The sequence below is a fragment of the Culex pipiens genome, chromosome 2 (assembly GCF_016801865.2).
Source record: "Culex pipiens pallens isolate TS chromosome 2, TS_CPP_V2, whole genome shotgun sequence".
Lineage (NCBI taxonomy): Eukaryota > Metazoa > Arthropoda > Insecta > Diptera > Culicidae > Culex > Culex pipiens.
In genome coordinates, this window is record NC_068938.1 from 175,077,557 (window position 1) to 175,090,252 (window position 12,696).

A 12,696-nucleotide genomic window follows, 5' to 3' on the forward strand; every position below is an offset into this window, starting at 1 on the left:
CACTTATAAAATGTTAAAACAATGTTGTTTTTTGTTGATGGAAAATTTGAGAACTAGTTCATAATTCAGAACGATCTAAATTTCTAAAACTAATCACAAGAACCTCCCCCACCATCGGCTTCTCCGCTAGACAACCATCCACCTCCATCTTGCTGACCGGTCGACTGACAGTCTTCAGCATTGCCCTCGCCACCATCTCCAAAGCAGCATCCACAGCAATCGAAATCGTCTTGATCGTTTTCGGAGGGGACTTCCTGGCTGATCTCGATTTGACTATCACAGTTTTGCAAGTTGGTGGCGACCTTTGAATTTGTTACCTGTTTGAATTTAAACTATTCCTCAAAAAATCTTCTCACTTTTGCTTACCGGTTGCGAAGTTATCACCGACACGGACTCGGATTCACCTGCATATGTAGCGGCAATCAATTCCGCAAGATTTGACCGTTTGTGAACATCTCCAAGATGGTTTTCCAGGCAAATTATGGACTCGAAACATTCCTCACACAGAGGACACTGAAAGACGCGCTCCATTTGCTTACTTCAACGATGCAGCATCAACTCACCTACAGTGCAATTGATATTATTTTTGTTATTGAACTGAAACGCGATAGCGACAGCGAGATGAACTGACTTGAGACGAGCGCGTTGCAACTGTACTGGAACTGGGTTGTCATTTAATTGAGACATGTGCGCGTGTGTAAATAGCTGTGTAATGAGTCGATGCACTACTACAAGATTTAGAATTCCCTGTGGGAATTGCGTTATTATCGGAACTTAATTAGTATGAATTTAGTTTTCGAGTAATGTCAACCGGGTATAATTTTAAACACGACCATCACTGGTTTCGAATTATCGATCTTTATTTTATCCCAACTAACAGGGTGGCCACTCAAGTCGGGAAATCGGGGAAAGTCGAAAAAAAGTGGGGAATTCTCCAAAATCCTGGAAAAAAAACAGGAAAAAGTCGGGTATTTGTGATTTTTTTTTAGAAAGTCGGGAATCCCAAGCATCCTTGCTTGAAAATTATTTTCTAACTCTTGAAAAATTTTGAAATGTTTTGTACACTTTTGAAATGACATTCACCCAGTTAGTTTTTTTTTTGCAGTAAATATTTTTGAATCTTAAACTAAATAATTCAGTCATTTTAAATGTTGCTTCCAAATGTTTGATTCCTTAAACTTTTGTGTGATTATGGTTACCACAACTATGTATAAAGCTTGATTTTCGGATAACTTTAATATAAAAAAAACAATGGTTTTTCGTTCTGAATGAAAAAATGGAAAAAAAATTACGCTTTGAACATATTTAAAAATTTATAAATTGCAGATAAGGCTGGTAAAAGTTTTAATCAAAGTTTTTTTTAATTATTAGTTTTTTAAATATTGTGCAATTCTCTACGAAATCGGTCTTTTTTCTTCAATTTTATTTTTTGTATTTTTTAATCCGACTGAAACTTTTTTGGTGCCTTCGGTATGCCCAAAGAAGCCATTTTGCATCATTAGTTTGTCCATATAATTTTCCATACAAATTTGGCAGCTGTCCATACAAAAATGATGTATGAAAATTCAAAAATCTGTATCTTTTGAAGGAATTTTTCCATCGATTTGGTGTCTTCGGCAAAGTTATAGGTATGGATGCGGACTACACTGGTAAAAAATAATACACGGTAAAAAAAATGGTGATTTTATTTAACTTTTTATCACTAAAACTTGATTTGCAAAAAGACACTATTTTTATTTTTATTTATTTTTTAATATGTTTTAGAAGACATAAAATGCCAACTTTTCAGAAATTTCCAGGTTGTGCAAAAAATCGTTGACTGATTTATAAATTTTTGAAAAAAAATTTCAACTTCATTTTTCGATGTAAAATCAAATTTGCAATCAAAAAGTACTTTAGTGAAATTTTGATAAAGTGCACCGTTTTCGAGTTAAATCCGTATTTAGGTGACTTTTTGAAAATAGTCGAAGTTTTTCATTTTTTTGTTTACCCACTTTTGACAAAAATATTTTTGAAAAGATGAGAAAATTTTTTATATTTTGCTTATTCAGACTTTGTTGATACGACCTTTAGTTGCTGAGATATTGCAATGCAAAGGTTTAAAAACAGGAAAATTGATGTTTTCTAAGTCTCACCAAAACAGCCCACCATTTTTCAATGTCGATATCTCAGCCGATTTTCAATGTTAAATATGAAATATTTGAGAAATTTTCCGATCTTTTCGAAAACAATATTTTCAAAATTTTCAAATCAAGACTATCATTTTAAAAGGGCGTAATATTGAATGTTTAGCCCTTTTGAAATGTTAGTCCTAATATGAAAATTTTGAAAATATTGATTTTCGAAAAGATCGAGAAATTTCACAAATATTTCATATTTTAACATTGAAAGTCGGATGCCTAGATTTTTTAATTTGGTGATTTATTTTATAGTTTTAATTTTTTTAAATTTTCGAATTTATTTTTTTTCCTGAATTTGTTTTTAAAGCAACGATATTAAAAGTGTTGCAAAAAATGCTAATTTTGTTTCAGAAATGGCAAAAATGGTTCCATTTGGTACAGGTGGAATATGAATCCACAACTGATCAACGGTACTGATCCAAATGCCTTCTGTATTATTCTTTTTTCGTTTAAAATTTCATTCATTATGTTACTCTCTTCTTTGTTTGTCGCGATTTTTTTTTTATATGGCGCGGATTTCGCGCGGATTGGGTTTTGGGGTCGGCGCGGATCTGGCGCGGATTTTTTCTCGACTTTTCCGTAACAACCCTGTAAATATCAAATTAAAAAAAACTAGAAACGCTTTGCGCAAAGTGAGGACTAAACCAATCGTTCCCAAACAGTTGTTTAGGACCCCAAACGGAACTGAAACGTTTTTGTGCTCACTAAATTTGGACAACTTTATTTTTTTACGTGCGACCATATTACACCCTAATGGGTCATATATGACGTGAAAATCAAAATTTCCAAAGTTAGCCAATAATTTTCGTATGGTCATAAGAAACCTTTTTTCATCAATAACGAAAATAGATATTTTGAAAAAAAAAAATCCGGGCTGAATAGGCTAAATCGGGGTTGTTAAAAGTATTACGCGTTTTTTTGACAGAGGGTCTTATTTGACAGCTTGTTCTAAAAGGACCATAGTTGATCAATAGTAAAATGTTGTCTTGTCAATTCTGTTTTTTTTTTTCAAAAACATCAAAAAATGTCACCGGAAATTATTTTCAGGCGAGTGTTTAATCGTTTTACATAAAAATGAGTTCTTATGACTTGAGAAAATAAAGTTTCATCCAAATGAAAAAAAAGAACAAAAAAGTATATGAAAACCTGGATAATTACTGGATTGTTACAACTTATTTTAAAAGACTAAAACATCTGCATAGAGCTAGACGAACAATCTAATAGTTGACTCATATCGAACATCGCAGACCTTGACGCACCAAAATTGCTTCTTATCATAATTTTGATTGCGTTACCCCAAAAACGGAAATGATGAATAATGGAATGACGAATTTGGTAGAGATTCAAAAATAGTTTATATTGAATCGGAAGTCATACGAGAGATATGAAACTACATGCTATTATTGCTTTAAACTTATTAGTCAATAAATACTTTTTATCAAATAATGTAAATAACACGTCTCACAACGCTGAGTATTAATATACTGGGATTCAATACCTTGCGAGCTTACATTAACAACTAATGGCGTTAGTATCAACAAAAGCAACATTCCAAACAACGATCCTGTACAAAAAAAGGTTAACATCTGGCACGACACGATTCTTCCTTTCTACATAATCACACAGTCACAATCGCAGTCACAATCCCCACAGTCACCACCACCACCAGCGTCCGTTCCGCCACAACAGTCGCAGCATCCATCGCCACCATCCACCGCGGAACTAGCGGGTTGGTCGGAACAACACGAACAGCACCCGCAGCAATCACAACCATCGTCCACCACCACGGGTTCGATGACGACATCCGGGCTACCGACCTGTTGGTCAACAAGAAGACGACTTAGGTTCGGTTGAAGATCACTGGAGCAAGGTGGTTCAACTCACCGGTTCGGTTGTGATGACCGTGACAGGTGCCACGACCCCCACGGGATCCGGAAGACCGATGATCATCGGCGGCACCAGATAGGTATCGTAGTAGTAGGACGTATGCGCTGCCTTCACGTGATCCTGGAGGTCATCCTGCGCGTCGAAGTACGTCTCACAGAGTGGACACTTGAAGTTTAAATCCATTTTGAGCTGGTTTTATTTAGTTTTGAGTCAATGCTCAGACTTTGTTTTAAGGAAGCACCGAAAAATCTTCATTAATTCGGATGACCTCGACGATTGAGTTGGGCGGCGTAACCCACGAACCCTAAGTACGTCGTTCTAGCATCACTACCGAAACGCGATTGAAAATAGCTGATGGTGTTCTACTTTGCCTGTACGCAGCATTAGCGGCGCCGCTAAAATGTCCAGATGCTGTCGCTCGGTTGACTAAATGCTCGGCCTGGCTACGGGCCATACAACAATCCAATGCGATACGGCGGGGTTGCCCCGCGCTGTCTGCATGAGGGAACAGCACCAGCACATTGCTAATAGCTTGCTGTCTGCGTAGCGATATTTTGTTGTTTACTTACGCGCGGACGGACCGGTTTTTAAGTTAGGGGAGGAGAGTTTTTAATTAGCTTTCTTTTTATTTTATTTTTTTAAAATAAAGGTAATTTCTAAAGATTGATCGAAAAGATCAACTCGGTTATCGAGATATTCCATTTGAAGCTGAGCAATTCTCTACCAAAACCGGAAATGGGTTTTATTTGTATTTTTTTATTTGGCTCAAACTTTGTGGGGGCCTTGCCTATGACCAAATAAGCTGTTTTGCGTCATTGGTTCACCCATACAAGTCTCCATACAATTTTGTAAATATTCAAACAACAGTAACTTTTGAGTGAATTTTCTGATCAATTTGGTGTCTTTGGCAAAGTTTCAAGTATTGTTGAGGACATTTGAAAAAAAAAAAATAGGTGTGTGTGTGTGGTCCAAACCAATACCCGCTAACCGGTAGCGAAATTATGGGAAAGTATAGTTTGTATCAGACTTTGTATATGCCGAATGGTGATACAACTTATCTCAGTCCCGGGTATTAGATGGTGATAGCCCTCGCGCTGCTTCCAACGACCCGTTTCAGAATGACAGAGCTCCTTGCGGTCCAATTCCGAGGTCGCTGGGCATTGTTCGGCCCCGCCTAAACATAGAAGCAAGCATCTGAAGGAAACTCGATCTATATTTAGACTTCCAATCCCGTCAGGCAAATCAGGGATCAGCGCGTATTTAATATGAGAAGATAACATGTTTCAACACTACGGATCAATTCACTGCTAGAGTGTAAACCTTCTGATGGCCGACTGCTTAGCGTCCCAGACCACCAATCCAGAGGTGTGAGTTCGAATCCCACCTGATTCATTTTCGTTTTTGTTCATATTCAAAGTTCAAATTCCTGATTCCAAATTTCAAAGGTACCGGCCGGGATTTGATCCCTGAACCTTCTGCTTGTGAGGCAGAAGCCGTAACCATTAAGCCACGGAGCCGGTACATTTGAAAAAAAAAAAATAGGTACACGGAAAAAAAATTTGCAGATTTTTTAATCATCTTTTTTTTCACTAAAACTCAATTTCAAAAAATACGTATTTTTTGATTTTCGAGATTTTTTTATATGTTTTAGGGGACAAAAATCCGCAATTTTTGAGCCATAGAGAAACATGGTCAAAAAATCTGCCGCCGAGTTATGAATTTTTGAAAAAATAGTGATTTTTGGAAAAAAATCGAAGTTTTATGCAAAAACTAATTTGACATTATTTTTTAATGCAAAATTGAATTTGCAATTGAAAAGCACTTTACAGATTTTTTGATAACGGGCTCCGTTTTCAAGATATAGCCACCAAAAGTTTGATTTTAGCGAAATATTTACAGTTTTTCGATTTTTAAAAATGTTTGTGTTTCTTTTTGTTTAATCCGCTGTATCTCAGCAACCCGAGGTCCAATCTTCAATGTCTCTTAGACAATTTTATAGCAAATTTTCTGAACTTTTCAAAAAATATATTTTTAGAAATGGTCACTCATGGTCACTATTTTTAAAAATCGAAAAACAGCAAATATTTCGCTAAAATCAAACTTTCGGTGGCTATATCTTGAAAACGGAGCCCTTTATCAAAAAATCTGTAAAGTACTTTTCGATTGCAAATTCAATTTTGCATTAAAAAATAATGTCAAATTTGTTTTTGCATGAAACTTCGATTTTTTCCAAAAATCACTATTTTTTCAAAAATTCTTAACTTGGTGGCAGATTTTTTGACCATGTTTCTCTATGGCTCAAAAGTTGCGGATTTTTGTCCCCTAAAACATATCAAAAAATCTCGAAAATCAAAAAATACGTATTTTTTGAAATTGAGTTTTAGTGAAAAAAAAGTTGCTTAAAAAATCTGCAATTTTTTTCCGTGTACCTATTTTTTTCAAAAGTCCTCAACAATACCTACAACTTTGCCGAAGACACCAAATTGATCAGAAAATTCACTCAAAAGTAACAGCTGTTTTAATATTAACATACCATTTTTGTATGGACAGCAGCCAAAATTGTATGGAGACTTGTATGGGTGAACCAATGACGAAAAATAGCTTATTTGGTCATAGGGAAGGCCCCCACAAAGTTTGAACCAAATCAAAATATACAAAAAATAAAAATGGTCGAAATCGGCCGATTTCGTAGAGAGTTGTTCAGCTATTTAAAAATATTATTCTACAACGATACCTCGTCGTACAAGCCGGATCCAGATCTAAAGTGCTCCGATTTGGCTCAAATTTGGCAGTGGAGTTTCTTGGTCAAAATAATTGGAACAGTATTTTTTGTTCAGCGATTAGGGTGGTCCTATCCAAAATAGAGTCGTCAAAAAAATGTTTGTTTGCAGATTTTCTAAAAAAAAAAACATTTTTCAAAAAATCATATCTCCGGAATGGCGGAACCAATTTTAACTCGCCACGATGCAAAAGAAAAGTGATTGGTAGGGTTTTTAATGAAAAATAACAAGACTTTTCAAAAACAGAGTGGATTCATTAATTCGAATGGAACTGCCTTCGAACTAGCGAATCCGAATTCACTAATGAAATATACTCAAATGCTCAATATTACGTCCTATGAAAAAGTTGCGTTAAAATTGTTCTTTTAAGATAAAATTTAAAAAAATAGAAATTTGATCGCAAAAAACACTAAAAATGTATGTTTACAATCGTTCACGAAATGTCCAAAAATCATTTTTGTGTGTTTACATTAAAATTCGCAATCAAAAAGTTCTTTTGAAATACATAATTCTAAGTGCTACCCATATTTTTTCGATATGGCCCGGCAAAGCTGAAAAGTAGGAAAAAAAAATAATTTCTATGTGTTATTCAATGTTATTGAGTCTTCATGTTTTAATCGACGATATTTTGGAAATTTTTGTTCCGCTTTTCATTGTTTACAAATGAAAATTTTGTGAAATTACTTAAAACGCATGATTTAGCCTTTCTGAAATGTTAGTCGAGGATTTTAAAATCTGAAAATATTTTATTTTTACAAAGGTTTAATTTTTTTACATTGAAAATCGGAGCAAAATTTCCAAAAAATCGTCGATGAAAAAATAAGGCTGGTTGAATATCACTTATAAATTCTATTTTATCATAATTTTCACTTTTGCCAGGGCATATCTATCAACCAAATGTCTGATCAATAAAGTTAAAAAATGTAGAGAATTTCCTCAACGTCTCTATTATATTTTTTAAGGGATGGATGAGAAGGAACACTATTTATAAAATTGGATAGAATGTCAAATTTGTCAAACAGAACTTTTGTATGGAATGGCTGTTGGACATAAGGATCGATGGACAATCTTTTACAGAATTACTCTGATGTGTTTTTCTATGTAAAAAACTAATTTAGGATAGGGTAGTCATCGATGAGACTTACCTACTATCAACGATTTTCGTATATTTTTCATCAGCATGTTTTATTGAGCTTTTTGTTGCATTTTCTTTCATTTAAAGTATTCTTACATTGACCAAAATATGAAATCGAGCCGACCTTTACAGCCAGAGTTATGCCACTGAACATTTTAGAGCAATTTTGCCAACATGAAACTATGATTAACAAAAGTTATACTAAAAAGTATCTCAATTTTGTAAAATCCTTAAATTTATATCAAATAACTTTTTATTTTTGGTTAAATAGATTAAAACTCAATAAATATGCCAAACATCATTTTCAATTTTAATTTTGAAAGATTTACATTGATTTTGAAAAGTTTAATGAGGAAACCCCCAAGTGCCTTATTGTTACCCATGGGCTGAAACGAGTGAGGAACAATGAGACAGCCCTAGATTCTGGGTATATTCTTAATTTTGGTCAAACCTAATGAAAGGACATTGTAGCCCAACTCATTCCTTATAGAACATCGAAAGAAATCCGAAGGAATGTTAGTTTTGGTGTTTATGGCAGCCTACAAGCGGTAAAGTAATTTTTGCCCATAATTTACTTTTACATCCCAGAATCAAACATTTATGAATAACTTTTTAAGGGAGCGTCCATAATTAGTTATGACGTGTATCCAGACGTGTATCCAATAGATATACCTTTCCTGCAAGTATGAGCCTGTTTGGTTGAAACTACGACTTATGAGAGACATTTTATCATTGTTCCCCGTGTCTCATTGATGACGTTAAAATTATTCATTTTGGAAAAAATATCAGGTACATAATCTACACCCAGAACTGGACATCGGCATACGAGAGGATAAAGAGCACGATTCGGTAGTAAATTGGTACTGTGCGCGGACTGAGAGAATAAATCCCGAAATTACCGAGAGTACTTTACTCATGGGTTCATCTTCAAAAAAAAGTACCGGTACCGAGACCCGAACCCAAGACCTTTGGCATATTGAACCACGCCTTTGCCGTATGGGCCACCATGGTTCGGTGACAAAGTGGCGGTCATTTGTCCATATAAGCCACTCAATAGAATGAACTGTTCCAATGAACGAATGAACGCGCGAGAGGACTGTACTCTCGCAAAATAGAACTTTCCTCACGTTTCTTTTCGTGAGGACTATCCCCTCGTTCATTAATTTTGGGTGTAGATAAAACTAGATCTAGATCTTAACTATAAAACTACGTGAACAGAACACTTTACTTAACCTCAATATAAGCTGCTCTCCCCTAAACCATTCGAGTGTGTTTTGATTCGCCAATTCACCATTACCACCAAACCCAACGGCTAAACACAGCTAAAACCGGGACGTGTACCAGGGCCCGACTAGAGGGAAACCCCCAAAACGAAAACCATGAATGAATATTACGCTTTCGTTGTGGAAACTCCCTTAATTCAACACTGAGCAACTAAGACTGAGAACGTCTCACATCACATTCCATCTCGCACCCGCGGCGAGCTTGTACTCCTCGGACCGAAGAAAACATGCTCGATGATGGATGCGATGCGATCGGTCATAGATCATCAGCGCGGGCGTGCGGTTTCGCATACCGTTAAATTAAATAAATTAGACAAGTTTTCCCGGATAAAAATTTCACCCTTCCCGACGAACATCATGCACTAACAAGGCGCTGCGAACGCATTTCCTTGCAACATTTGAACTTTACGCGGCCTACATTCGATTGCGTTTCCCCCTGTGAGGCGAAGAAACGATTTATAGCTTGAGGTGCGTTTACCTCACGTGAAGTTCTACTTTACATACCTACTACCAGAAGAAATAGTATACCTGACTGCTCGCATCGGAGGTCAACCACTTGTCGGTGGAGTCGAGTGGAATTGAGTAAAAAGTTTATGTTTTGTCGTTGGATCCAATAAATCAAATAACAACAATAAATTGGGTTCAAGTGGAATGAGTTATCGTGAACGACGATGGTCACGTGCGCTCATATCTGATTAGGAAGAATTTACTGATATACTTTTATAGTTAATGTTGCCACTTTTTTGGTGATTAGCCCTCTACAACCCAACCACGCCTTTAGACGGGCTTCTTTTAAAAAAATCGCCAAAAATCATTTTTCAACCTATTTTTGATGTTTAAAAAGCATTGGAAAGAAGAATTCTTCAAATTTTAGAAAATTTTAGGGTTGAAAGTTTTAATTGTATTATGTGACTTTGCCAATATTTAAAAAAATGTATTTTTTAAGGGTCAATTTTGGCTGTGTTTTTACTAACATTTCCTATATTTTAAGAGGTTACATACATGTAAATCGGCAAATCAAATTTTTTGTTTAAGGAATAGTTTTTTTTAATTTGTTTGTTATGCTTATGTATTTAAATGGTAAAAGTCAGGAGGGAAAATATTAATTATGACACATATTTTTATGGTTGAAAATTAAGCAATCAATTGTTAACTATCTAGAATCTAGAATTTATTTTACAAAGTTTTCTCTTTTTTAAATGGGATACCTTAGAGCTATATCAAAACGTTACTTAATCCAACTTTAGGTGGTTGGTGCCTATCACACAATTATATAATACATCGTCGCTTGTGTACTACCTTGTTGCACGTCGTATCCTCTTACAACAGACTTGTCACAAAATCGCACTCAAGCGATAAAATTTACCCAGAACAGCATCATTCGACCTAAAAACACGGTGCTCAAAATACCGTTATTATGAAAAAAATGCAGTCCGAGATTTTGGTGTCTATCGAGTCCTTACACCATAACGCACCTCTGAGCAAAAAATGAAAATATTCGCTGATGTAGTTTTCGAGATACAACCCTTTTAAGATGTTATTTCCGACTTTTTCTAAGAAAATCTATAGAATCAATACAATTTCAGCATTTCAAAGAATATGCATTTCGAGATAATGATGAATTTTGCTTCATGTGACTGTCAAGTATCTCTGGGCAAAGTTTCAGAAGGTTTGCTGATGTAGTTGTCGAGCTACAGCCATTTTAATATGTTATTTCCGACTTTTCTATGAATATCTATAAAATCGATACAATTTCAGCATTTCAAAGAATATGCATTTCAAGATAATGATTGATTTTGCTTTATATGACTGTCATGTATTTCTAGGCCAAGTTTCAAAAGGTCAGTCATTATCTTGAAATGCTTATTCTTTGAAATGCTGAAATTGTATTGATTTTATAGATTTTTTTAGAAAAAGTCGGAAATAACATTTTAAAATGGCTGTATCTCGAGAACTACATCAGCAAACCTTCTGAAACTTTGCCCAGAGACGCTTGACTGTCATATCAAGCAAAAATCATCATTATCTCGAAATGCATATTCTTTGAAGTGCTGAAATTGTATTGATTTTACAGATTTTCTGAGAAAAAGTCGGAAATAAAATAAATGGCTGTATCTCGAGAACTACATCAGCAAACCTTCTGAAACTTTGCCCAGAATTACTTGATAGTCATATGAAGCAAAATTCGTCATTATCTTGAAATGCATATTCTTTGAAATGCCGAAATTGTATAGATTGTTATGGTTTTCTTATTGAAAATCTTAAAAGGGCTGTATCTCGAAAACTACATCAGCGAATGTTTTCATTTTTTGCTTAGAGGTGATTTATGGTGTAAGGAATCGATAGACACCAAAATCTCGTAATGCATTTTTTTTTCATAATAACGGTATTTTGAGCATCGTGAAAAATGGTTAATAATTAAAGCTTCGTTACTCTTTGATAGGATTGTCTTTTAGGACCATCGGAAAATTATTTCAAATACCTTTCTTAAAAAAAAAAGAAAAGACGGATTTACTTGGAGCATCCAAATACAGCAATTGGAACAACTGCGTAAATGGATCGTTACATTAACATACCTGAGCAGTTCTCTCAGATTTCGGTCATTCCATTTTTTTTTTGTATTTTTTAATCCGACTGAAACTTTTTTGGTGCCTTCGGTATGCCCAAAGAAGCCATTTTGCATCATTAAATTCTCCATATAATTTTCCATACAAACCTTTGCATGGCAATATCTCAGCAACTAAGGGTCGTTTCAACAAAGTCCAAAAAAGCAAAATATAGAGAATTTTCTCAGCTTTTCAAAAAAAAATAAAAAGTGGGCAAACATGTGCACTAATTTTCAAAAATGAAAAACTGCGATTATTTTCAATAAAGTCACCTAAAAATGGATTTAACTTGAAAACGGTGCACTTTATCATAATTTAACTAAAATACTTTTTGATAGCAAATTTGATTTAACATCGAAAAATGAAGTTGAAAATTTTTTACGACCGATATTTCGATTTTTTGAAAAAATCAGTATTGATTAAAAAATTCATACTTCGGTCAAAGATTTTTTGCACAACTTGAAATTTTTTGAAAAGTTGGCATCACCTCTAAAACATATAAAAAAAAGTGTTTTTTGCAAATCAAGTTTTAGTGACAAAAAGTTAAATAAAAAATCACCAAATTTTTTTTACCGTGTATCATTTTTTTCAGTGTAGTCATTATCCATACCTACAACTTTGCCGAAGACACCAAATCGATCAAAAAATTCCTTCAAAAGATACAGATTTTTGAATTTTCATATATCATTTTTGTATGGACAGCTGCCAAATTTGTATGGAAAATTATATGGAGAATTTAATGATGCAAAATGGCTTCTTTGGGCATACCGAAGGCACCAAAAAAGATTCAGTCGGATTAAAAAATACAAAAATTAAAATTAAAAA

The 12,696-nt window shown here is 34.6% G+C and overlaps 2 protein-coding genes across 2 annotated transcripts; both read right to left on the reverse strand.

Moving 5' to 3' along the window:
• Positions 1 to 89: 89 nt before the first annotated feature.
• On the reverse strand, positions 90 to 873 carry LOC120418196 (uncharacterized). Its single transcript, XM_039580503.2, has 2 exons — positions 367 to 873; positions 90 to 302 (listed from the first exon to the last, which is right to left on the reverse strand). Exons 1-2 carry the CDS (start codon positions 529 to 531, stop codon positions 90 to 92), a joined length of 378 nt encoding a protein of 125 aa, XP_039436437.1. The 5' UTR covers positions 532 to 873.
• A 2,680-nt stretch (positions 874 to 3,553) lies between these two features.
• LOC120418200 (uncharacterized) lies at positions 3,554 to 4,642 on the reverse strand. Its single transcript, XM_039580508.2, has 2 exons — positions 4,065 to 4,642; positions 3,554 to 3,997 (listed from the first exon to the last, which is right to left on the reverse strand). The coding sequence occupies exons 1-2, from the start codon at positions 4,248 to 4,250 to the stop codon at positions 3,791 to 3,793; spliced, it is 393 nt and encodes a 130-aa protein (XP_039436442.1). The 5' UTR covers positions 4,251 to 4,642; the 3' UTR covers positions 3,554 to 3,790.
• Between the last annotated feature and the right edge of the window lie 8,054 nt (positions 4,643 to 12,696).

What these genes read in the sequence shown, in the direction of transcription:
- LOC120418196 (XM_039580503.2), bottom strand. Translation starts at nt 531, where the DNA reads ATGGAGCGCGTCTTTCAGTGTCCTCTGTGTGAGGAATGTTTCGAGTCC. An exon ending in CGGTGATAACTTCGCAACCG is followed by an intron (nt 303 to 366) that starts GTAAGCAAAAGT and finishes ACAAATTCAAAG; the next exon opens with GTCGCCACCAACTTGCAAAA.
- LOC120418200 (XM_039580508.2), bottom strand. Translation starts at nt 4,250, where the DNA reads ATGGATTTAAACTTCAAGTGTCCACTCTGTGAGACGTACTTCGACGCG. An exon ending in CGGTCATCACAACCGAACCG is followed by an intron (nt 3,998 to 4,064) that starts GTGAGTTGAACC and finishes GTTGACCAACAG; the next exon opens with GTCGGTAGCCCGGATGTCGT.